This window comes from Trachypithecus francoisi, unplaced genomic scaffold (assembly GCF_009764315.1).
Source record: "Trachypithecus francoisi isolate TF-2019V2 unplaced genomic scaffold, Tfra_2.0 Contig01580, whole genome shotgun sequence".
NCBI classification, from domain to species: domain Eukaryota; kingdom Metazoa; phylum Chordata; class Mammalia; order Primates; family Cercopithecidae; genus Trachypithecus; species Trachypithecus francoisi.
In genome coordinates this window covers 858,248-883,719 of record NW_022681443.1, presented here as the reverse complement: position 1 = coordinate 883,719, position 25,472 = coordinate 858,248, and the positions used below count along the sequence as shown (strand labels likewise).

The window sequence follows — 25,472 nt, the reverse complement described above, 5'->3', positions numbered from 1 at the left end:
ACAGAGTGAGACTCCGTCTCAAATAAATAAATAAATAAATAATAAAAAATAAATAGGGCCAAGTGCAGTGGCTCATGCCTGTAATCCCAGCACTTTGGGAGGCTGAGGCAGGTGGATCATGAGGTCAGGAGATCGAGACCATCCTGGCTAACACGGTGAAACCCCGTCTCTACTAAAAATACAAAAAATTAGCCGGGCGTGGTGGCGGGCGCTTATAGTCCCAGTTGCTCAGGAGGCTGAGGCAGGTGAATGGCGTGAACCTGGGAGGTAGAGCTTGCAGTGAGCCAAGATCACACCACTGCACTCCAGCCTGGGTGACAGAGCGAGACTCCATCTCAAAAAATAAAAAATAAATTTTAAAAAAATAATAAATAAATAAATACCCCCCAAAATAAATAAATATCCTGAAGCCCCCTTGGCCACTGCCCCCTCCCCCATGGCCTCACCTTGCCAAAATTGAGGAGCAGGTGGCCCAACCTGGTTCTGGAGACAGAGCAGGGCCTCCAAATCACCACCCAAGTTTGAATCTCACTTTGCCATTTCCCATATCTGGGGTCTGGGTACGTTATGTCCCCAGTCTACGTGCGGGGAAACGGAGACTCGGGGACATGAAATCTCTGACCAGTGCCACACAGTGAAGGTGGAGCTGGTATTTGAACCCAGCAGCCTGATGCCCCCAAGCAATGGCCCTCATGGTGTACTGGACTCGGGGCCTCATACACCAGCCTCACCCTTCCAAAAGCAACATCCGGGACAGGCTGACAAGCCCAGGACGCACAGCCACCACATGAGGGCTGGAGAAGCCCCAGTAAGCCCGGGGCCAGGCTAGCCAGGGAGGCAGAGGAGCCATGCCCACTCTGGCCACAGGGCGCCGCTGTGGGATCCAAGTGGTGACCGCACCCCAGCCTCCTGGAGAGTTGGGAGTGACTCACACAAGGCAGCAGAAGCCTGGGACATTCTGTGGCTTCCCCTGGGATGTTCTAGCCTCCCAAATTCCCCAGTCAGTAGACAGTTTCCCTGCCACCATCCCCACAGTCTGGAGGGGACAGCCCCAGATCAGAGATGTGGATGGAAGCCCAGCCCCGTCACCCACAGCCAAGTCCCTTGACCTCTCTGGCCCTCCACTTCCCATCTGTCAACATGGCACTTGCCCAGGGCTGGCACCATGCCTGAGCCATAAGAAAGTGGTCAAAAGCCTTGGCTCCCAGCTCTGGGCTCTCCACAGTCCTGGGGTCTCTGCCTGCAGCTGCGGTTCACTGCATTCCACTGTCACAGGGCGTGTGAGGAGTCCTTCTCACCAAACCCCAACTCAGCCACAAGGTAACCGTCAGTCATCAGCCCCTCAGAGGGTACAGAGTCCACGTCCACGGTCTTCTGGTCCCAAGAATACCCAAGGAGGTGGGGACCTTCATTCCCGTCTTACACTTGAAGCCACTGAGGCTCAGTGAGGCTAAGAATCCTGCCCAAGGTCACATAGCAAGTTAGCAGCAGAACAAGGAACAGTCTGACCCATGTACACACCAGGCCGGGCTGGTCCTGGGCCTGATCTTCATTCACTGAGAGTCTGTCATCCCTGGTATCACGGACATCCACAACCCACACTGTCTGTGCGGTTCCCTCTCCAATGCAGCCCCGGCCAGCTTACTGCCTGTTATAGTCTCTCCCATCCTCAGGGGTGACCTAGACAGCCCTGCCCTGCACCTCCTCCTCTGGCCCTGTCCCTAGTCTGCCTGTGCATCCCCCTGGGGTTTTGTCTGCCCGCTCCCCCACTCCTCCATATCACCAGGCCCCGGGGCAGGTGCCAGGGGAATGCCAGTGGCTGCGCTCACCTGGCTTATTGAGGAGGCACCGGAGCTCATACTCGACATCAGCCTGGCGCTGCTCCAGGTTCTGCTGCTTGAAGCTAGAGGTGGGAATAAGGTGACTCTTAACAATTCTGCCCGAGCCCCGGCTGCCCTGCCCTGTGCTGTTGCTGATGAGGGAAGAGGGTAAGGGTTCTCCATTCTAAGCTCTACGGATTCCAGGGAGGGCTGCCCCGGGCGGGGAGACTCACACATAGATGAGCTCGGACTCTCGCCGCACCAATAGGTGCTTCTCATGGATGAGCTTGAACCAGTCCACCAGCATGTCATCCTCACGGCCCTCTGGAAGCCAGACACCCACTGAGGCCAGGGCTGGCCACCATGCCTGGCTCAGTTCCCCAGGGAATAGAGGCTCCTGCCCTCCAGCCCCACCCAGCAGGCCCTCCCAGCCGCTCCCGCACCATTCAGGCCACCACGTAGCTTCTCCTCCAGCAGCACCCCACGGTGCTCCAGGGCATCCAGCCGGCGCTCAATGGTATCCATCTCTCCGTGGATGTCCTCCTCAGGGATGTACTGGTCAGCCTGGACCTGCCCAACAGCTCCTGGTCACCTGACGGCCAGCCGAGCCCTCCCTTGCCTGGTTGCTGCCAGGAGACTTGCCCTCTTCTCTGGCCAGCATTGACCACTGGTGGCTCCAGGGCCCGGGCCCTGCCCCCCACCCCAGCATGGTTAGAAGGCAGGGTCCCAGTGTAGGGAAGGGGCCAGTGTGGGGACAGCCACAACCCTGCATGCCACTGGTCCCAGCACCAACAGGCACACCAGAAGGTGGCATGACTCCCTGCCCTTCACAGAAATGCCTCCTCTCTGCCACTCCAGAAAGGCTATCACAATGTCAGTGAGAGTGACCTTATTACAGAGATAAACTTGAGAACACTCTAATCAGCTTAAGTAGCAGCATATCATGAGTGCTTGATACTTGAACTTGTTAGTAACAAATTAAAGGCACCACCTACTGCTTTTGGTGGTGAAGGGCTGATCTGCTCCAAATCTTTCCGGGCTGCAAGTTAGACCTTCAAGTTGGGCTGCCCAAGAGCGCTCTCTTGAGCATCTGAGGCCAGCTGCCCAGCCAGCCAGCCTCCCTAGAGTCCCAGGGGAAGCCTGCAGCTGCGGAGTGGGAGGTGCCAGCCCAGGCCAGCCTGGTCTCAGGGGGCTCCAAGCTGGTACCTTGCGTTTGATGAGTGGGAAGCCGTGTCCTGGGGCAGGAGGCCTCACAGGCTTGGAACCCTTGGTGGCCTTCTTTGTGACTGGGGACGCTGCAGGCGATGGCTTCCGGTTAAAAGGATTCTCCTTGCAGGAGGACTAAAGGCAAGGAGACATGACACAGGGTGAGTCTGAGAAGATGGCACGTGAGACCCCAGCAGCCTGATATTTGGGACCGTGGAAAGCAGACCAACACTCCAGGGCCAGCAGGACCCAGGCAAAGAGACAGTTCCTCGAATTCCGTCTCTGATGCACTCAGTCATTCAATAAACTTTCCATTTCCAGGGCTCTTCTTGCCTGTCAATTACTGCACTGGATACTTTTTACACTTTTTTGAGACAGTCTCACTCTGTCACCAGGCTGGTGTGCAGCTGTGGCATAACCACGGCTCCACTGCAGCCTCAGCCTCCTGGGGCTCCAGCGATCCTCCCAGCTCAGCCTCTCGAGAAGCTGAGACTACAGGCTCGCACCACCATGCCTAGCTAATTTTTTGTATTTTTTTTTTGTAAAGACAGGTCTCACTTTGTTGCCCAGGCTGGTCTCAAACTCCTGGGCTCAAGTGATCCTCCTGCCTGGGCCTTCCAAAGTGCTGGGATGAGCACACCTGGCCTTTTTATACATTTGTGTTGAATTCTCCCAAGCACCCTGCCAAGTGGGTATCACAATGCCCATTTCTTTTTTTCTTTTTTTTTTTTTTGAGACGGAGTCTCACTCTGTCGCCCAAACTGGAGTGCAGTGGCCGGATCTCAGCTCACTGCAAGCTCCGCCTTTCAGGTTGATGCCATTCTCCTGCCTCAGCCTCCCGAGTAGCTGGGACTACAGGCGCCCGCCACCTCGCCTGGCTAGTTTTTTGTATTTTTTAGTAGAGACGGGGTTTCACCATGTTAGCCAGGATGGTCTCAATCTCCTGACCTTGTGATCCGCCCGTCTCGGCCTCCCAAAGTGCTGGGATTACAGGCTTGAGCCACCGCGCCCAGCCCACAGTGCCCATTTCACAGCTGAGTAAACTCAAGTTCAGAGAGGTTTAGTTATTTGCTCATGGCCACACACTTCCCATGAGCCCGGGCTGGGATGAGAATCTGTCTGTTTCAGGGCCTGGGCAGCCATCTAGCATTGAGGGGTAGTGGTTAGAACCTTGCTCATGTGGTAGGCAGTGCCCTACTATGCCCCAGTGGTGGGGGTGCCTGGCTGTGCTAGCCTCAGGGAAGGCAGGGGTTTCCCCAGAGGCACAGAGTGGCATGGGGTGTAGGGCAAGACAGAGCTCTGGGAGTTCATTCAGGCCTCATAACCACCCTCTCCCCAGTGGGGACTCTGAGGCTCAGAGAGGTGAAGTTCTTCGCCCAGGGTCACCCAGCCAGGAAGTGCCTGACCAGATGGAGTTAAGAGGGTACCTCCCTCCCTGCCAGAGAAAGATCTCATCCTCTGCTGCCCAGCCCAGTACCCACACACCCAGAGCCCAGGCTCTGCATTCTTCCTTGCCTCTGGGGAGACCCCTGCCCTCTCTGAGGCCAGCACAGCCGGGGCAGCCCCACCAGCGGGGCATGGCAAGGCCCTGCCCACCACATGGGCAATGTCACTATTTCCCAACCACTCTTCCCAGCTCATGGGAAACAGGAGTCACTGTGAGTCCCTTACAGAGGCCTCACCTGAGACCTGGGATGCTCCAAGAAGCACTGACCCAGCTTTCCCTCAGCAGCTGCAGAGCAGGGGGAGGTCTGTGCCTGCCCAGGCGGAGAGGCTTTTGGGGTGGGGGCTGCTCTGGGGTTTCTGAAGCAGGGAGGGTGCCAGGGCCCAAGTCTGGGCACAGCAAGGAGCCAGGGCTTGGCTCCCACATGGCAGCACCTACCCAATGACCCAGGGTGGCACCTGAAGGTCCCCACTGCCTCTGAAATTCTCTCCTAATCCTGGGGTGACAGTGGGACAGGGGTTCCCCACAAGGAGGTATACTTGGGGTTCTGCCCCCTTCAACACACCCAGAGGGGCCGGCAGAGTCAAGCAGCCCAAAGCCCCTGAGCCCCTCAAAGGTTTTCAGCCTTTTCTCAACCTCAAAACTTCAGGCCAATCTTTACGCAGCCCAGGACACAAAACAGGAGAAACCGAAGCTGACCCACCCCCGTGCCCTCCACCACCAAGGAGCCAGGGAGTCTTCCGAGCACTCAGGACACTTAGTGCTAGGCAGCCCCTCACCATGTGTGGGAGCCCGAGGCCCAGAGGAGAATGGGGCCTGCTCCAGGACACACAGCAGATGGGAGGCAGAGCCAGAAGCAGTGCCCAGGAGGCTCTTGCCAGGGCCAGGGAAGGTTCAGTGGTGCCTGAGGCACATGGGCAGGGTCAGGCCACAATTTCAGCTGCTCCACAAAGGCCATCCTGCCACCCTCTACCTGGGGCCAGATGAGCCTTGGGAGCTCAGAGGCCTGCAGAGCATGGGGCCTTCCAAAGGGGCTGTGGCTGCAAGAGAGGCCCCTCATGAACTAGGTGCCGAGGAAAGTGCTGAGCCCAGGCAATCCCCAGGTTCTCAGTGTGGGGCTGAGAAATAGGTGAGCCCACAGCACACAGCATATGTGGAACAGGAGCAGCCTGGACGGGTGCCTAGCCAGACCCTCCCCACGCCCATGTCACCCAAGAAAAGACAAAGCCCAGCAAGGGAGCAGGAGGACAGGATAGGGCCACATCTGCTCTGCTCGGTAAACACCCCCATGGCACACAACGGAAGCATCCAGGAAAGCGGTGTGTCCTGGGTCCTTCTGCCTGTTGGGGGCTGACCCCCTGCCCACTACAAACTCCACATGCAGCAGCGTGCTCATTACAACCCCTCCCCCTGACCTGGCTGGGAGCGCCTTGGAGATAAGGGACCACAATGTCCACATGACCTGGGGAGCCCAGGCAGCCATGCACTTGGGAGGCATTCAGAAACCCCAGCTCCCCTGTTCCATGGCGGGGAGACCCAGGTCTCTGCAGAAGGGAGTCATCCCCTCCGCTCTGTGTCCTACCATGGGTCACCTTCCAAAACGACCATTATGCCTATCTCCCTGAGCAGATCGTGAGCCCCTGGAGGCCAAAGACAAGGTCTTTTTTTTTCTGAGACAGAGTCTTACTCTGTCACCCAGGCTGTGGGCCATCTCAGCTCACTGCAACCTTCCCTTCCCGGGTTCAAGCAATTCTGCCTCAGCCTCCCGAGTAGCTGGGATTACAGGTGCCCACCACCACACCTGGCTAATTTTTGTATTTTTAGTAAAGATGGGGTTTCACCATGTTGGCCAGGCTGGTCTCAAACTCCTATTCTCAAGTGATCGGCCTGCCTCAGCCTCCTAAAGTGCTGGGATTATAGGTGTGAGCCACCGCGCCCGGCCAGGACAGGGTTTTAATACAACTCTGCCCAGGGTCTGGCATCAGTAGAGCCTGAGTGAATGGAAGAGTGGACAGACAATACAGGATGACTAGTGGCTGGTGAATGGAACCCAAATAGGCCAGTGCAGACGATGGGAGGCAAACAGGGGCCCTGATACCTAAGACCTGGAAGGCTATGCGTGTGGACAGGTGGATAGACGGGTGGGAGCTCTGGCAGATGGATGGAAGAAGGCACATTGGGTTTGTGCCTCAATGAACAGAGTGGGTAATGGGTAGATAGGCTGGCCAAGGCCACTCAGGAAATCAGAGGCCAGCAAAGATAGAAAAGGCCCTGAACAGCCGGGCGTGGTGGCTCACGCCTATAATCCCAGCACTTTGGGAGGCCGAGGCGGGCGGATCATGAGGTCAGGAGATCAAGACCATCCTGGCTAACATGTTGAAACCCTGTCTCTACTAAAAATACAAAAAAAAAAAAAAATTAGCCAGGCGTGGTGGCGGGCACCTGTAGTCCCAGCTACTCGGGAGGCTGAGGCAGAATGGCGTGAACTTGGGAGGTGGAGCTTGCAGTGAGCCAAGATCGTGCCACTGCACTCCAGCCTGGGCCACAGAGCAAGACTCCATCTCAAAAAAAAAAAAAAGAGAGAAGGCCCTGGACATTTCTGCCCTGAGACCAGACCCGCATCCACTAGAGAGGATGTCACTTTTAGTGAGGGTGAGGGGGTACTCACCTTTACCTGCAGCTGTGGGGACGAGCTTCCAGGGGAAGGCACGGGGCTCCTGTCTCCAACCAACAAGAGAGGTGTTGGGGTGGCGCCACTGCAGGGCTTGGCTGGCTGGGGACCTGGGCTGCCCCTGGTCCTGGGGGCAAGGCCAGGGCTGGCTTGAGGCATTTGTTCCACTCTAGGCTCCACTAGCTCCCCAGAGGACGCCAGAGAGGAGTTGGTAGAGAGGCCGACAGGGTTTCCAGGGGTGCCAGGGGCATGGACAGCAGGCTCTGAGGAGCTCTTGGGCACAGCTGGCGGCTCCAGAAGCTCCCCACCTGCAGTCTGGCTGGAGCTCTCGGATGACAGGCTCTCCACACTGAGCGCTGGCGATGGTGTGGCTGAGGGCGGCTCCGAGTGCGAGAGGCGGGAGGCGTGGAGAGCTGTGCAGACGAGCACCAGGACACCTCACAAGGGGAGCATCACAGGGGCTTCCAGCCCCACCTCTCAGCTGCACTCTCCACAGAGCCGCAGGCAGCCCTGGAAACCCAAGCCCTCCACATGGAGACAGGGCCAAGGCCCAGGGAACAGCAAACGGCCAGCAGGACGGAAGTTGTGAGGTGCATCCAGCCACCCGAGTCCATCCTGCCCCTCCCACCTTGCATTCTGCCTGTTGCCTCCACTTCCCCACACTCCCCACAGCCCCCGTGAAGGCACCCACAGCAAAACCACCTTGGGAATGCCAGAGGAAGAGAGACGGCCTCTCCTCTGCCCCTGATCTGCAGTGTGGAGGCAGCGGGGAGGGGCACACAGCCCTCGCTGTGTTCCAGAGCCACCAGCTCTGGGACAGGCACTGCCGGGCACCAATTTCTCTCCTTGTGGCTGACAGATATGATGCTTCCAAACACATTATCTGCATTTTCCAGATGAGGCAACAGGTTCAGAGAGGAGAGGGTGCTCACCCCAGAAAAGGCTGGGATTGAATCCACTGTATCTGACTCTAGAGCTCATGCCCCTCTGCTGTCCCCTGAAGCTGTCCACCACCTCCACCTAGACAGGCCAGCCTCAGCTGGGCTCCCAGGGCTCCACTCGGACCCCCTGAGCACCTGCCTCTGCCAGCTCTGACATGCTCTTGTCCCACTGTGTGAGGGGGTCCCATGGGACTCTCAGAGGCGGCCAGACCCAGCCGTGGTGAAGGTGAGGGCCAAAAACCCAGCTCAGGGTATCAGAAGACTGGGAGAAGGTGATGGCCAAAAACTCCAGCATGCCTGGGTGAAGGGGTAAGCACTGGGCGGAGGAGGCCCAGCAGCCTGGAGCTGAGCCACCATGTCACATGGAGGACTACAGACAGACTCAGGGACAGTCAGAGTCATTACACCTGATCACACATGGCCAGGTGAGAGCCCAGGTCGCTCAGGAACTGCAGCGACAGTGACGGAGTTAGGATTCAAGCAAACCCCTCCTTTCTGTGAGCCCCTCGCTGCACTGAGCACACCAATGGACATCACATTTAACGAGCACGACAGGGAGGGTGAAGAGATGGACTCAGGCCAGACTCTGTGGGTTCAAATCCTGCCTCTACAGCTTAAGCACTGAGAGGCTTTAGGCAAACTACTTAGCCTCTGTGTGCCTCAGTCTCCTCACCTGCAAAGTGGAGGTGACGATACCTACTCACAGGTTTGCTCTAGGATTAAATGAGAGGTCACCCATGAAACACACGGTGCCTGGCCTGGGAGGCTCTGCCTCACCACACCCCCACCTCAGGCCCGGGCCCCATCCCCAAGTTCCGACTGTCAGGAGAGCTCCAGGAAAGTCACTTACCCAGTGGGGATGCGCTGGGAGCGGGGGGGGCAGGGCGTTTCTTTGTCTTCGGGCTGCTGGTAGGGGTGATGCCGTACCAGGGGTGCAGGGACTTAGGTGTGGATTCCAGGTGGCCCAGGGCAGGGCTGGTGGCCAGGCTGGGTGCAGCCGGAGCCTCTTCCCCCTCGTCCTCCTCCTCTTCCTCAAAAGGGTTATAGGGTTTGGGCTCCAGGCTGGCCGCTGGGCTCGGCTGGGCCACCTCCTCGGTGCCTCCATTCTCCACCTGCCTGCTGTCCTGGCTTGGTGGCCCAGGGCTGCTGCTTGGGGGAAGTGGGGCTGGCTTCTTCTTTGGTTCCGCCTGCACCAGCGTGATCCATGGGGGGTCCTTCCTGGGGGCTGGTGTCCTGGAGGGAGGGGGAGGCAGCAGAAACCATTAGCAGAGGCAAGGGGTCAGTTTCCTTCTCTCTCTAGACAGTTTTGAGGCCACTTCAAAGGGGGTGGATGAGAAACGGCCGTTTCCCTTCTCCCACCCCCAGCACCATGGGACCAGTCTGAAATGGACTGTTACAGTCACAGCCCTTGAGGCCCAGAGAATGTGAACCTTCAAGTCACAGAGCTGCTGTTAATCCAGCCCAGGAAAGGATCGACGAGGGACTCTGTCATCTACAACCCATGTAACCTGGGAAAGTCACCTGCTCGCCCTCTGTATTAGTCTCTCCTTCTACTCAATGGGGACCTTAATAATCCTTGCCTCACAGGGTTGGTGTAAGGATGCAGTGAGCTACGGAGTCCAGCACTGGGCAGGGCACCAGGGCACCTGCTGAGTGCCAGGGGCTCAGTAAACATTAACAACTGGCACAGCCATGGCCCACCTGGCTCCCTACAGACCGACCACATAGGGGAAGCGTGGCCCCCAAATAACCGCTGAAGTAGATGTCCACCACATGAAGCAGGGTCCTGTGCTGCAGGACCTGAGGGGCAGGTACTACAGCTGAGCTTTTCCAGGTCTTTCTATACTCTGCTGCTAAGCCTCAAATCAACTCTATAATCAAGGCTAGGCCTCCCATGTTACAGGCAAAGGAGCCTGGAGAGATGACAGGAACCAGAGGTGGCTGCCTGCACCGGGCACTGCCCACAGGACCAGGGACCTGGGGAGGGGGCCGGGCAGTGGTTTGCCAGGCTGCAAGAATTCCAGGGTGAGCCTCAGGAGAGGGGGTGTAGGCCCAGCTCTCCTTCCCCTCCTGAGCCCCACGCTGCTCATCCACAGGAAGCCTCTCTCCCACCCGGCCCCAGAGTACCCCAATTCCCACCACCAGGGCCTCTGAAGCAGGAACGCCCCTCAGGGATCAACATACCCCTCAGATGGCTTCAGTGTCCCCCTTGGCTTAGGGACAGGCGGTTCGTGCAGTCTTCCTACATGCAAAATGACAGTGAGCCAGGCCTTCATGGACAGCAGGAGGTGGGCACCCAGGGAGCCAGCCACAGCAGCTGCCTCCCCAGGAGCGCCCCGCCTTCCTCCTGCACCCTCGCACCTCCCCAGCCCAGCCCATGGAAATTAGATAAGCACACAGGTGGCTGAGAACAGTCAGGGGTCAAGGCCAGGCCACCTGAGATCCCATTTGCATTTCATTTGAGAAGACGCAACCCAGATCCCCTCAGACACCCCCCCAGTGTGGGCAGAAAACATCATCTCAGTTCAGCCCAGGAGCCACCTCCTCCTGGAAGTCCCGGACTCCTGAGTGTCCTCTACGAATCCCACAACAGCCCCTGCTCCCCTCCTTCCAACTTCACAAGACTTCCACAATGCACTGAAACCCGTGCCTCTGTGCCTGTCTCCACCTCAACGCTGGGAGTGCCCTGAAGGCACAGATAGGCCTGAACAGTATTCTGTGTCCCCAGCGGCCAGCTCAGATCCAGCCTCCACGAGAGCTGAACAAATAGAATGTTCTGGTGCAAGTCGCAGGGTGACCCTGGGAGTCTCTCTCCCCGTGGCCACCAATGCCTTCCCTAATGGAATGATAAGGGCTGCCCAGCAGCCTTATACAAGGAGTCTCAATCCTACAAGCTCACCAAAACCCGGGGAGGTCATCTGGGAGCATTTCACAATGTCGGGCTGGGGGAGAATGCACCCACAGAATGAGCCGGGGGTCTCCACTGAAGCTCACACTGGCTCCGAGGCCCACCTGACCCCTCTGCTCTCCCCCAAGCCCCTGAGGTCTCCCCTTCCAGACACGGGCAAACATAGAGGCTGGGCTTGGAGGTCACCTGCGGTGTGCCTGTGGATGGGCCAGGACACACAGGAAGGACACCAATGTGCAGAGTCCCAGAGACCTCGGGGACACACGGGCACATTGGAGTGGCACTTACTACCTACCCTGAAACTAAAGCCCACAAGAACAGATGCAAAAGAGCTCATGCAGAGGAAGGCAGCATAGGGGTGGGGCCTGGGTCTGTTTTCTTTGCACCGTCCCAGCATGGAGAACAGAGCACAGCAGAGGCCACAGGAACTCGGCATTTGTGGCAGGAATTAATAACCTCAGAAACAGGCCAGGCACGGTGGCTCACACCTGTAATCCCAGCACTTTGGGAGACCAAGGCAGGCGGATCACCTGAAGTCAGGAGTTCGAGACCAGCCTGGCCAACATGATGAAAACCTGTTTCTACCCAAAAATACAAAAATTAGCCAGGCATGGTGGTATGCCCCTATAGTCCCATCTACTTGGGAGGCTAAGGCAGGAGAATCGCTTGAACCTGGAAGGCAGAGGTTGCAGTGAGCCAAGATCGTGCCATTGTACTCCAGCCTGGATGACAGAGTGAGATTCCATCTCAAAAAAATATAAAAAGTAAGAGCCGGGTGCCGTGGCTCATGCCTGTAATCCCAGCACTTTGAGAGGCTGAGGCGGGCAGATCACCTGAGGTCGGGCATTTGAGACCAGCCTGGCCAACATGGTGAAACCTCATCTTTACTAAAAATACAAAAATTAGCTAGGCTGTGGTAGTCTGTAATCCCAGCTACTCAGGAGGCTGAGGCAGGAGAACTGATTGAACCCGGGAGGCGGAGGTTGCAGTGAGTCGAAATTGTGCCATTGCACTCCAGCCTTGGTGACAGAGTGGGATTCCGTCTCAAAAATAATAATAATAGGTTGGACGCCATGGCTCACGCCTGTAATCCCAGCACTTTGGGGGGCCGAGGCAGGCAGATCACCTAAGGTAGGGAGTTCAAGACCAACCTGACCAACATAGAGAAACCCTGTCTCTACTCGGTCTCTATTAAAAAAAAAAAAAAAAATACAAAATTAGCCGGGCATGGTGGCGCATGCCTATAATCCTAGCTACTCGGGAGGCTGAGGCAGGAGAATCACTTGAACCCAGGAGGCGGAAGGTGCAGTGAGCCGAGATCGCACCACTGCACTCCAGCCTGGGGGACAAGAGCAAAACTCCCGTCTCAAATTAAATAAATAAATAAATAATAACAACCTCAAAAACACAGGCAGTCCCCAACACAGCACAGTACACAGCAGCACAGACAGAGAGGGGCCGACAGACACTCCCAGACACACAGACTTCAGTAGTGCACTGCCACCCAGTGCACCCTGCCCCGACTGCACCCTGCTCACCGTTCACCAGGCTGCTGCTGCCAGCCTGCTCCACCAGGTTCTCCTGCTGCAGACTGGAGCGGGGCCGGGGTGTGGGGGGTGCTGGGGCGATGCTCTCGGAGGCCTTCCTGGGGGCGGGGGTGGGACGGCCTGCAGGGGTGCTAGCCAGCTCCTGTGGTTTGCCAGGAACCCGGGGTTTGGTAGGGATCTGGGGCCGGGCCTCAGGGCTGGCCTTGGGTCCGTCGGCCTCAGCCCCTGCAGGAGCACTGGAGCTGGGGCTGCCTCCTGGAACATCCTTGGCATCTTCTGCGAGTTGCTGCTGGTGCTGCTGCTTTGGCTGTGAGAAAGGCCCAGGCCTGGTCCCTGACCGCGTCCCCGGGCCCAGCCTGGCACAATGTTCTGCACACACAAAGGTGCCCTCCTCGGGCCCATTCTCATAAGCCCCAGGGAGCAGGGTGCTGGAGCACCTCCGACACCTGGCAGGGGACAGGACAGGGGTTCACTTAGCCAGGCAACCAGGCCCAGCCACTGGCTACCCCTCCAGCCGCACCCAGGGCTGTCTCCTCCCTTCCCTCCTCCCAACTGCCAGCCAAGCTCCAGGCTTCATACTCTAGACTTCCCAGAGGATAAAGAAAATAGTAACTTTCAGAAGCATAGTGGAACAATAAGATCCCAAAATCACACAAAATCAGCAACAGAAGTTCTGAAACATGCCTTCAGTTTATGCTGCAAGAGGAAGAAGCAAAGGTCCCCCCGAGAGGTGGCATCCAGTGAATGGCTGCATCCGGGAGCAGCTCAGGAAAATAAAGCAGTGGTTTTTACCCAATCAGGTGGTGTTTTGTGTTTTCTTTTCTTTTTTTTTTTTTCTTTTTGAGATGGAGTCTCACTCTTGTTGCCCAGGCTGGAGTGCAATGGTGCGACCTCAGCTCACTGCAACCTCCGCCTCTTGGGTTCAAGCGATTCTCCTGCCTCAGCCTTCCGAGTAGCTGGGATTACAGGCATCTGCCACCATGCCTGGCTAATTTTTTTTTGGTATTTTTAGTAGAGACGGAGTTTCACCATGTTGGCCAGGTTGGTCTCAAACTCCTAACCTCAAGTGATCCACCTGCCTACGCCTCCCAAAGTGCTGGGATTACAGGCGTGAGCCACCGCTCCCGTCTATGTTTCGCTAATGAAATAGAATAAGATACAATGTATAAGACTGTATCATATAAGAAAGACCAAATAGTGCTTTGTGAAACTCTTACTCCAGCTGTGCCTCTACTTACACAGTTTTATTTCAGGTAAATATTTACATCTAGTCACAATGTCAAGTGTATTTTTTACTGGGAGTTACTATAAAAAGTTTCTTTTTATTTTTGAGGCATGGCTCACTGTCACCCAGGTTGGAGTAGAGTAGTGCAGTCATAACTCACTGCAGCCTCAAACTCCTGGGCTCAAGTGATCCTCCTGCCTCTGTCCTTTGTCTCCCAAGTGCCTAAGACTACAGGTGTGTGCCACTACACTTGGCTAATTTTTTTTTTTTTTTTTTTTTTTAGATGGAGTCTCGCTCTGTCACCCAGGCTGCAGTGCAGTGGCGTGATCTCAGCTCACTGCAAGCTCCGCCTCCCAGGTTCACGCCATTCTCCTGCCTCAGCCTCCCGAGTAGCTGGGACTACAGGCGCCCGCCACCACGCCTGGCTAATTTTTTTTGTATTTTTAGTAGAGACGGGGTTTCACCGTGTTAGCCAGGATGGTCTAGATCTCCTGACCTCGTGATCCACCCACCTCAGCCTCCCAAAGTGCTGGGATTACAGACGTGAGCCACCACGCCTGGCCTTTTTTTTCTTTTTTTTTTAAATTTTTTTGTAGAGATGAAGTCTCATTATGTTGCCCAGGCTGGTCTTAAACTCTGGGCCTCAAGCAATCCTCCCACGTCAGCCTCCCAAAGTGCCAGGATTATAGGCATGAGCCACCACACCCAGCTCCGGCCTGAAAAAGTTTCTAAAACACTGCCCTGGTGGCCAGATGTGACTGTGTTGGTAGAGTCTGTTCCCTCCTTGAGATTTTTCCCCATGACACCCCAATTCTGCAATCAGGTTCCAGGGTTCCAGCACCAGCTGCCCCCCACTCAAGGGCACACTCAACCAGATCAGGGGCATGATGCCACTGCCAGCTTCCCTTGACTATTCAATTTCCTCTTTTGGTTTCATTTTTGAAACATATAAAATGTTTCCATTAATTTTTTAAGTTTTTGTACTTTTCTTGTCGCTTACGCCACTCTTAAAATCTGGCTTCCCTTGGAAGCCATACACTTAAAGCAAGTTGTTAATGTAATTTTTTAAAACTTCAAGCAGGGTATAGAAGCACACGCCTATAGTCCCGGCTACTTGGGAGGGTGAGACAGGAAGATCACCTGAGCCCAGGAAGTTGAGACCAGCCTGGGCAACATAGTGAGACCCATCTTAAAAGAAAAAAAAAATTTTTTTTTTGAGACAGAGTCTCGCCCTGTCGCCCAGGCTGGAGTGCAATGGTGTGATCTCAGCTCACTGCAACCTCCACCTCCTGGGTTCAACCAATTCCTGACTTAGCTTTCCGAATAGCTAGGATTACAGGTGCCTACCACCATGCCCAGCTAATTTTTGTATTTTTAGTAGAGACAAGGTTTCACCATGTTGATCAGGCTTGGTCTCAGACTCCTGACCTCAGGTGATTCACCTTCCTCGGCCTCCCAAAGTGCTGGGATTACAGGCGTGAGCCACTGCGCCCAGCTCAAATATTTTATTTTCTTTCTTCAATGGCCTTTTTTTTTTTTTTTTTTGAGACAGAGTCTCGCTCTGTCACCCAGGCTAGAGTGCAGTAGCGTGATCTCAGCTCCCTGTAACCTCAGCCTCCCGGGTTCAAGCGATTCTCCTGCCTCAGCCTCTCAAGTAGCTGGGATTAGAGGTGTGCACCACCACGCCCGGCTAATTTTCAATGGCTTTTAAAGTATACATGGCTTTTAAAGTGCTCCTTCATCATCACCCAGTAATCCTCAAGGAGCCTGGGTGCTGGAAGGAGAACCCCTGTGCTCTAGCCCTGTTTCCGTCTCGAATCATGTGGCTGAGCGAATACTTTTCCCCTCACTAAGCCTTGATTTGCTCATCAGTAAAATGGGGATAAGCCAGGGGCTCTGGCGCGAAGGGCCTGGCAAGGTGTGCCTGGCACACTGTCTGTGCTGAACCCATGGTAGCACCCTCCCTGGTTTTGGGGGTAACGGGCGGCCCTGGCCACTCACCGGAAGCAGTGGCGGTGGTACAGCCTGCCGTCAGCCAGGTAGCGCTGTACCAAGTGCACATGCTGCTGGCAGGCCGCGCACGTGCTGCTGGGGGTCTGGCCGGTGCCCTGCTCTGACAGGCTGCCTGAGGAAAGCTCCTCGCCCTGCAGAGAATGTGGGGAGGTTGGGAGCAGGACACGGTCACCAGCCATCTTGTTCACGTCACGTCCCTCTCCCTCCCTCCAACAGCCACCGTCACTCAAGTGTGCACCAGGTTTCATGGTGGAAATGGACTTCATCAGGGCCCCAGGAGGGGCAGAGGGCAGAAGGCTGCCACTGTCTCCCAGGTGAGGAAGCCAAAGCCCAGAAAGGGAGAAAGCCTTATTCAAGGTCACTGAGCCAGTGTGGAAACACGAAAATCCTGACTTCCGGTTTCTGAGGCTTCCTTCCCCCAAGGCAGGCAGCTCCTGGCTGTGCAGCTCCTTCCCCTTGGCGGCTCCTGCCCCCTCCTCCTCCCCTTTGGGGACACCCCCCCGACAGGTTCCTGTCCTCCCAGGCCCACTTCAGCTGCCTTTTCTGTTCTCTCCTAGAACTGCCATGGATTTAAATCCCAGTTTCTCTATGTCCAAGCACAGTGAACCTGAGCAAGCTGCTTGAGTGTGGGCTTGGGTCTGCCCTGCAGAATGAAACTGTGTAACCCCCGCCAGCCTCAGCCCCATGTACCTTCATGGGGACCCCGCCCTGGGGCTAGCTCCCTCCAGCAAGGAGCGGATGGGAGCAGGAGGGGAAGGCCCTTTATACACTGTAAGGTGCTGTCCAGATGTGAAGGGCTGGTGCCACTTCCTCTAAGCCCTTCAAACAGGTGACTGGCAGTTGGCCCCCACTTCCTTACTGAGTAACCTTGGACAAATGACTAAACCTCACTAAGCCTCAGTTTCCTCATCTGAGTATCAGGGCCCATAATGCTGACCTCTCTGGGTTGTTGAGAGGATTAAAGGAAATCAAGCCGGGAATTTCAGAGCTGTCTCCACAGGAATCAAGGGGAATCTTTGCTTTACTACGTGTGTAACTCCTGACAGTGCCATGATGGTGAAGTCAGCATTGTGGGCCGCCCTCTGTCCCCTTGCCAGAGCTGGCATCTCCTGACCCCACCTGAGCCCTGGAGAAGGAGGTAGGGCTCCCTGCCCACAGAATGGGACTGGCCTCCTGACCCATGCCTCACTGCCCCAGTCAGGGACACCTATTCCCAAAGCCAGTGTGGCAGGGACAGAGAACAAGCACCCTCTGAACACTGTCAGGGCTAACTTCCTCACATGACCCAGTCACTGCAACGATAGTTGTCCACATAACTCACCCCCTCCACCCCCAGCCCTCCCAACTCTCCAGGGATCTGCCTACCTGAACCACATCTTCTGGTTCCGCTGAAGTGGGTGCTACAGATGGCGGGGAACAGGCTGCCAGGCCCTTTCTGGGTGGTGAGACACCAGCTGCCAAGAGATGGGAAAGGGGCCCTGAAGCAGGTGCAGATCCTGGAGTCCCAGGAGGTCCCAACCTGGCCAAAGACTTGAGACCTGTAGCCATCACCTTAAGGCAGACCACCTCATGCAGTGGGACAGGAGCTGGCTTCCACTTCACACAGGCCTGGGGATGCCTCCAGTTTTCAGCTAAGTGCTGAGGGCAAGCCACTGAATCTCACTGAACCTCCATCAAATGGGGAGAGTGACTCCTACTGCACATAGCCAATCCGAACAATGGTGCAACAGTACGATCACAGAATCACAGCACCCACGTGTGGCTGCACCAGCAGCTTCCCCGCCACCAGGGTAGAAGAGGTGAAGGAAAGGAAAAGAAAGGAACCACATGATGCTGGCCTGACAGCTCAGGAAAGGGGCTGCCTCCTTGGGGCTGACAAGAAGCTGTCCTGCCTATCCCCAAGTGGGTATGGGGGACCAGAACCTGGCCTGCACACCCCTGCACATCCTCACCAGAATAAACTCACCCACCCTGGGTTCCTCCAAGACTCAGTTCCTCAGGCCGGGAGCAGTGGCTCATGCCTGTAATCCCAGCACTTTGGAAGGCTGAGGTGAGCGGATCACTTGAGGTCAGGAATTCAAGACCAGCCTGGCCAACATAGTGAAACCCCCGTCTCTACTAAAAATACAAAAATTAGCTGGGTGTGGTGGTGCACGCCTATAATCACAGCCACTCAGAAGGCTAAGGTAGGAGAATCGCTTGAACCCAGGAGGTGGAGGTTACAGTGAGCAGAGATCGCACCACTGCATTCCAGCCTGGGCGACCAAGCAAGACTCTGTCTCAAAAAAAAAAAAAAAAACAAAGAAATTCAACAACACTATGGTTGGTGCCAGGAGTGGCTCCAGCTGACTGGGGAGAGGCCCTTAGAAGCCACACAAAGAAGCTGGACTTCATCCTGACATTACTCCCCAACCCCTTTCTGATTTCACACAGCCCCTGGGCTTCCTTCACTCATGCCCTGGCTCCCTGAGCAGGCTGCAGCTCCTCCAGGGTGGGGGTCCATCTGCTGTGCCCAGGGTCACTGGCACCCACTGAGCGTGGTGGCACAGCTGAACACTCAGCACAGCAAGGCAACATCTCAGCCAGGGGCAGGCTCCAAAGTTACCCAGTCTGGTAAAAAGTCAAGGCTAGTCAAAGTCACTCTTGAAATGCCTCCACTTGCCCAGAAAGTACAGTCCAGGACCATCTGGGGGAGTCGAACAGTCAGCTTTGCCTCCAGAGTTGGAACACATTACTGTTTCCTTTGCTTAAGCAGCAGATGGGATAAAAATGGTTTGCATTTAGGGGCCAAGTTGTATAAAAGGCACAAACTGTACCTTTTTTTTTATTATTACAAAAGGCAGATTTATTAGAGAAGGTATGAAAATACATTGCGAGGTTGACAATACGGGCAGCATAACAGAGAAGGGACTGTCTGCCACAAATTGTACCTTTATCAATGAGAATCCCTGCAGGGCAAGGGAGCGCCTGTGCCCACGCTCAGCACAGTAAGCTGGGCCCACCAGGGCTGCCTCTGCCTACCAGGCTGCCCAGAGAGGGCCAACAAATGAGCTGGGTACCACCAACAGCTCCCCGCACTCGCCCCCCCACCCCCCGCCTCCCCACCACAGAGTCCCAGAGAAGAGCTCAGTAGAGAGAGATTCAGGTTTGGCCATAAGGAAGGTTGTAGGCTAAGGGTGAATTGCAATTCGAAGGAAGCCAGCTAAACGCTGATCAATGGAATAAGAAGTAATAAGAATACTAATCTTGGCCAGGTGCGGTGGCTCACGCCTGTAATCCCAGCACTTTGGGAGGCCGAGACGGGCGGATCACAAGGTCAGGAGATCGAGACCATCCTGGCTAACCCGATGAAACTCCGTCTCTACTAAAAAATACAAAAAACTAGCCGGGCGAGGTGGCGGGCACCTGTAGTCCCAGCTACTCGGGAGGCTGAGGCAGGAGAATGGCGTAAACCCGGGAGGCGGAGCTTGCAGTGAGCTGAGATCCGGCCACTGCACTCCAGCCTGGGCGACAGAGCGAGACTCCGTCTCAAAAAAAAAAAAAAAAAAAGAATACTAATCTTGGCTGGGCGCAGTGGCTCACACCTATAATCCCAGAGCTTTCGGAGGCCAAGGTGGGTGGATCACTTAGGGTCAGAAATCCCAGACCAGCCCGGCCAACATAGTGAAACCCCATCTCTACTAAAAATACAAAAATTAAGCCAGGCATGGTGGTGCATGCCTGGAATCCCAGCTACTTGGGAGACTGAGGCATGAGAATCGCTTGAATCTGGGAGGCAGAGGCTGCAGTCTGCCAAGGTTGTGCCACTGCACTCCAGCCTGGACAACAGAGCGAGACTGTCTCAAAAAAAAAAAAAAAACTAATCTAAATACATGCTAAACACAGGTTTATACATTTCCTCATTTACTCCTCAAGTCAACCCTGTGAGATGGGTGTTATTCCTATCCTAACTGCAAAAGGGAAACGGAGGCAGAGTGGTTAAATAACTGACCCATGGTCACCCAAAGAGGAAATGGCAGAGTGAAAATTTTGAGTCCATGTTTTTAACCCCAACCTTAGACCGCCTCTCACCAAAGCCTCTGAGGTCTGGAAATACTTTCATTTTGTTTTCTATTAAAATATACACAATGTTATTAGTTCAATTATTTTAATCCCTAGTGTTACATCGGGGGAAGGAGTATAACATATTATTTTAATTTTTCTGCTTTTGCCACATTCTAAGTTTTCCTGTTTATTTTTTGTGTTTAGGGATGGTGTCACGCTCTGTTGACCAGGCCGGAGTGCACTGGCGTGATCATAGCTTACCACAGCTTCAAACTCCTGGCTTCAAGCAAACCTCCCACCTCAGCCTCCCAAGTAGCTAGGACTACAGGTGTGCCACCACTATGCCTGGTTAATTTTTTTATTTTTCTTTTGGTAGAGACAGGTTCTTGCTATGTTGCCCAGGCTGGTCTCAACAACAATCCGCCCGCCTCGGCCTCCCAAGGTGCTGGGATTACAGGCATGAGCCACTTCACCTGGCTCTTTTCTTTATTTTCTTTTTTTTTTTTTTTTTTTTTTTGAGGCGGAGTCTTGCTCTGTCGCCCGGACTGGAGTGCAGTGGCCGGATCTCAGCTCACTGCAAGCTCCGCCTCCCGGGTTTACGCCATTCTCCTGCCTCAGCCTCCCGAGTAGCTGGGACTACAGGCGCCCGCCACTTCGCCCGGCTAGTTTTTGTATTTTTAGTAGAGATGGGGTTTCACTGTGTTAGCCAGGATGGTCTCGATCTCCTGACCTCGTGATCCGCCCATCTCGGCCTCCCAAAGTGCTGGGATTACAGGCTTGAGCCACCGCGCCCGGCCCTTTTCTTTATTTTCTAAAGTGATTTATTTATGGCTGGGCATAGTGGCTCATGCCTGTAATCCCAGCACTTTGGGAGGCCAAGAAGGGTAGATCCTTTGAGCTCAGGAGTTCAAGACCAACCTGGGTAACATGGTGAAACTGCACCTCTACTAAAAATATAAAAATTAGCTGGGTGTGATTGCATGCACCAGTAGTCCCAACTTCTCAGTAGGCTGAGGTAGAAGGATCACCGGAGCCCAGGAAGGTTGAGGACGCATTGAGCTGTGATCATGCCACTGCACTCCAGCCTGGGCAACACAACAGAGTAAAACCCTGTCTCAAAAAAAAAAAAATAGGCCAGGCGCGGTGGCTCAAGCCTGTAATCCCAGCACTTTGGGAGGCCGAGACGGGCGGATCACGAGGTCAGGAGATCGAGACCATCCTGGCGAACACTGTGAAACCCCGTCTCTACTAAAAAATACAAAAAAAAAACTAGCCGGGCGAGGTGGCGGGCGTCTGTAGTCCCAGCTACTCGGGAGGCTGAGGCAGGAGAATGGCGTGAACCCGGGAGGCGGAGCTTGCAGTGAGCTGAGATCCAGCCACTGCACTCCAGCCCCGGCGACAGAGCAAGACTCCGTCTCAAAAAAAAAATATATATATATATATATATATGTGTGTGTGTGTGTGTGTGTATATACACATATGTACATATATATGTATATGTGTGTGTATGTGTATATACATTTCATTTTATATATATATAATGAAAGAAAAGATGGCTGGGTGCAGTGACTCAAGCCTGTAATCCCAGCACTTTGGGAGGCTGAGGTGGGTAGATCACCTGAGGTCAGGAATTCGAGACCAGCCTGGCCAACATGGCGAAACCCCGTCTCTACTAAAACTACAAAAATAAGCTGGGTGTGGTGGTGGGTGCCTGTAATCCCAGCTACTTGGGAGGCTGAGGCAGGAGAATCGCTTGAACCTGGGAGGTGGAGGTTGCAGCAAGCCAAGACCGCACCATTGCACTCCAACCTGGACAAGAAGAGTGAAACGCCATTTCAGAAAAAAAAAAAAAGGAAAGAAACCTCTGACTTCATAAAAACTCATAAGCGCAGTGGCTTATGCCTGTAATCCTACCACTTTGGGAGGCTGAGGTGGGCGGATTGTTGTTGAGACCAGCCTGGGCAACGTAGCAAGAACTTGTCTCTACCAAAATAAAAATAAAAAAATTAACCAGGCATAGTGGTGGATCACCTGAGGTCAGGAGTTCGAGACCAGCCTGGCCAAAGTAGCGAAATCCCATCTCTACTAAAAACACAAAAAGTAGCCGGACGTGTTGGCGCATGCCTATAATCCCAGCTACTCAGGAAGCTAAAGCAGGAGAATCGCTTGAACCCCAGGGGCAGAGGTTGCAGTGAGCCGAGATCATGCTATTGCACTCCAGCCTAGGCAACAAAAGCAAAACTCCCTATCTAAAAAGAAAAAGAGTTGGGCCAGGATTGTCCAGACTGAGAGCAGAGGCAGGAGGGAGGGGCTGAAATGGGCTCTACTCAGACCCAGGGACAGCAGGAACCCAGCGTAGGATTCAGCACACCTGGATTCTCAACCCAGCTGTTCAGTTTGTCTGCTGTGTGATCCTAAGCTCCTTGCTTCCCCTCTCTGGGCCTATTTCCTCTCTGCAGAAGGGGAGGCCCAGCTGCCCCCAAGAGAGGTTCTTGCATGGGAATGCCCAGTGACCTCACTCAGAACCAAGGTCACCTTGTAGCCGCTGCAACTCCGGTTCCCCAGTTCCCCAGCCTTTCAGCTCTTAGTCACTTCTGTGGAAGACAGCACAGCAGCCTCACCAGACAGGGCCACTTCCCTGCTGGAGGAAAAACCCAAGGAAGTGTCTGCAAACAGGAAGTGAGGGTGGGTGCCGGGGAGGTGGACTCCATGCTGCGGATGAACTCAACCTCCTGTGTCTCCTCTGATGTCATTTTCTGGTGGATGTGTTTGGTGTCTGTCTCCCCTGTGGGAATTCAGCAGCCAATACATTCACAGCTGCAACCCCAGAGCCCAGCACAGGGCTCTTTCATTCAAGAAATATTTCAGGCCAGGCACCAGCGGCTCACGCCTGTAGTCGCAGCACTTTGGGAGGCCGAAGCAGGTGGATCACTTGAGGTCAGGAGTTCAAGACCAGCCTGGCCAACATGGTGAAACCCCATCTCTACTAAAAATACCAAAAATTAGCCAGGCGTAGTGGTGGTTGCCTGTAAGCACAGCTACTCAGGAGGCTGAGACAGGAGAATCGCTTAAACTCCGGAGGTGGAGGTTGCAGTGAGACAAGATCGCGCCATTGCACTCTAGCCTCGGCAATAAGAGCGAAACTCCGCCTCAAAAAAAAAAAAAAGAAAAGAAAAGAAAAAGGAGGACCAGGCACAGTGGCTCACGCCTGTAATCCCAGCACTTGGGGAGGCCAAGGCAGGCAGATCACGAGGTCAGGAGTTCCAGACCAGCCTGGCCAACATGGTGAAACCTTGTCTCTACTAAAGACACAATTAGCTGGGCATGGTGCCGGGTGCCTGTAATCCCAGCTACTCGGGAGTCTGAGGCAGGAGGTTAAACCCGGGAGGCAGAGGTCGCAGTGAGCTGAGATTGTGCGATTGCACTCCAGCCTGGGTGACAGAGCGAGACTCCATCTCAAAAAAAAAAAGGGCAAAACTCTGTCTCAAAAAAAAAAAAGAAATATTTCATGAGTGAATGAATGAATAAGTAAATGAATGATATACTCCTCAGCAGTCTGTTTGCAACTCAGAAAACCAGTAGCAAGCATCAGACATCCCCAGGGCCACCCCCTGGGCCAGCCTCCGTGAAAGGCTGAGTCCCCCTCTCACCTTGGCCAGGACTGGAGAAGTGGTTGTAATACTGGGACACATAGGTCATGATGCTGAGGCAGTCAGGAACGCTCATGGAGACCATGTCACTGGGGTCCAGGAGAGCGGGGATCCCCAGCTCCTTCTCAGCCACTTCAAAGGCCTGGGGTGGTGACAGGTGCAAGGGTGGGAGCAGCCACAGCAGGAAGAGGAGGCCGAGGAGGAGGCAGCGTTAGGGGGCGACCCTTAGCCTAGGCCCAGCTCCCCTCAGTGGGATGGGGTGACTGTGGGCTCCCCTCAGTATCAATCCCACCCAAGCACCACAGGACGGCCTAGAGAAAGGGGAAGCCTGGTGCTCCATGCATGAAGGGGTTGGTGGGAAGTAGAGAGTGGGGAGAAGTGCAGCCAGGGCCGGTGTACAAGGGCAGCCACCCTGCAAGACCCCTGCCCTCCCCACCAAACACACACACACATACACATACACACACACACACACACAGAGCCTCTTGGGCTTCCATCTGTCCAGGAACTTACCAAACGGTTATTCTCGAAGACATTGTCCTTGGAAAGCGAATCAAAATCTCTGTAAGAGGCAAAGGGAGGATGATTGGTCAAGAGAGGAGGTGACTGGGGAATAGGGGCAGGGTCAGAGTCAGAAAGGAGCTGAACAGAGAAGACCTTGTCCTGGCCAGCATCAGCCTCAGCAGGGTTGCTAGGGAGAGTCTGTGGATTACTGGGAGGGAAACTGAGGCAGCAAACACTTGCTGCTAGAGCTGGAGTTGCCAGGGCAGGGCAGGGTGTGAGCTCACAGGCCCTGGAGGCATCCAAGCAGAGGCTGGGAAATCACTGAGAAGGGGCGGGGCTCAAGCCCAAGCTTTCAAGCTTAAGATCCCTTCCCTCTTTCCAGGAAGCCACCTCTGGGGTCCACAACTAAGACCCGCATGTGACCTCACCCAGGGCGCGGTGCTGGGCTCCTCTGTCTCATTTACTTTCTTTTCACAGCAACTCTGTTTGGCAAGAATCGATCTCATTTTACAGATGAGGACACTGAGTCCTGGAGAAAGGAAGCCACCAGCCCTGGGAATCCACATGTCTCGCCCTTTCACTGCTCACAGGCCCCCTACAGATGTATCACCCACTTGGAGAAGCCACACCAACTTGCTGAATCCCAACCCAGTCCAGCCTGCAGATGAATGTTTTTCATAATGGGGCCATGAATAGAAGAGCAAGTTTGAACCCGAGTGGAAATCTACATACTCTGGAGCTGCTGGCACAGAACAGCTGGTTGGCCCCGCTGGGCCACTCCTGGGGCAGCTTCCATTGGGGAAGCAGTGAGGGATTTTCTAGTTTCTAAACTGGAACAGGTGAGAGGCGGCAGGGCCTGTCTGGGGGCCCCAGCACGGGACAGCTGGCCGGCCTGCAGGCTTTATTTATCCCCCTCCTCCCTCCCCACTCCAGGCCACTGAAATCAGCAGAGGCAGCTCAGTCTTCCCGCCGTCGGCCTCCTGGGTGCACCCGCATGCAGCCTTGCCCTTCTATGGCTGAAAACTGCAGCCCTGACTGCCAGAGATGGGTGGGCAGAGGCAAGAGCAGGCCACACCGCCTCTGAGGGCTGAATTCCCAGGTGACCATGGGGTTGGGGGGATCAGCAGTCCTTCCAGCATTCATTGTCCCATCTGCAAATCAGGGAAAGCACTAGTACCACCTCCCAAGCTGGTGGAGTCCCAGCTTGGTAAAGGGCAGGCCTCGCAGATAGGAGGGAGCCGGATAAGCACAGCCCCTCCCCCTGCCCCCAACACTTTTCCAGGCAGGGGCCAGGGACTGTGAACCCTGGGCAGAAAAGAGTTGCTTGAGGACCCTGGAAGGAGTCTGGTGCCCCAGGGCTGGGTGGAGAGGGAGAGGGAAGGTGACTATGTCTGGGCACCAGCTCCCTTTTTGCCATTCTGTCCAGGCCACTTCCTTCTCCCCTGGGCTGCCTCCCTAGCTCCCCTTTTCTGCCACTGCCTCAGAGTGTGACCTTAGCA

General features: G+C 55.0%; 1 protein-coding gene across 3 annotated transcripts in view; it reads right to left on the bottom strand.

Annotated features, from left to right (window-relative positions):
- The window catches only part of MICALL1 (MICAL like 1), a 34,657-nt gene that overhangs the window by 5,589 nt on the left and 3,596 nt on the right, over positions 1 to 25,472 (bottom strand). For 2 of the 3 annotated variants that reach the window (XM_033189049.1, XM_033189041.1), the window contains exons 2-13: positions 23,983 to 24,031; positions 23,470 to 23,611; positions 17,141 to 17,229; positions 15,764 to 15,906; positions 12,529 to 12,983; positions 10,267 to 10,324; positions 8,933 to 9,315; positions 7,139 to 7,554; positions 3,027 to 3,161; positions 2,264 to 2,390; positions 2,054 to 2,144; positions 1,830 to 1,903 (exon numbers count right to left, since the gene is read on the bottom strand). In XM_033189049.1, coding sequence (XP_033044940.1) covers positions 1,830 to 1,903; positions 2,054 to 2,144; positions 2,264 to 2,390; positions 3,027 to 3,161; positions 7,139 to 7,554; positions 8,933 to 9,315; positions 10,267 to 10,324; positions 12,529 to 12,983; positions 15,764 to 15,906; positions 17,141 to 17,229; positions 23,470 to 23,611; positions 23,983 to 24,031 — 2,162 coding nt within the window. Of the gene's footprint in view, positions 1 to 1,829; positions 1,904 to 2,053; positions 2,145 to 2,263; positions 2,391 to 3,026; positions 3,162 to 7,138; positions 7,555 to 8,932; positions 9,316 to 10,266; positions 10,325 to 12,528; positions 12,984 to 15,763; positions 15,907 to 17,140; positions 17,230 to 23,469; positions 23,612 to 23,982; positions 24,032 to 24,401; positions 24,632 to 25,472 lie in introns of those variants that run through there. The other variant, XM_033189059.1, reaches the window with a different exon arrangement.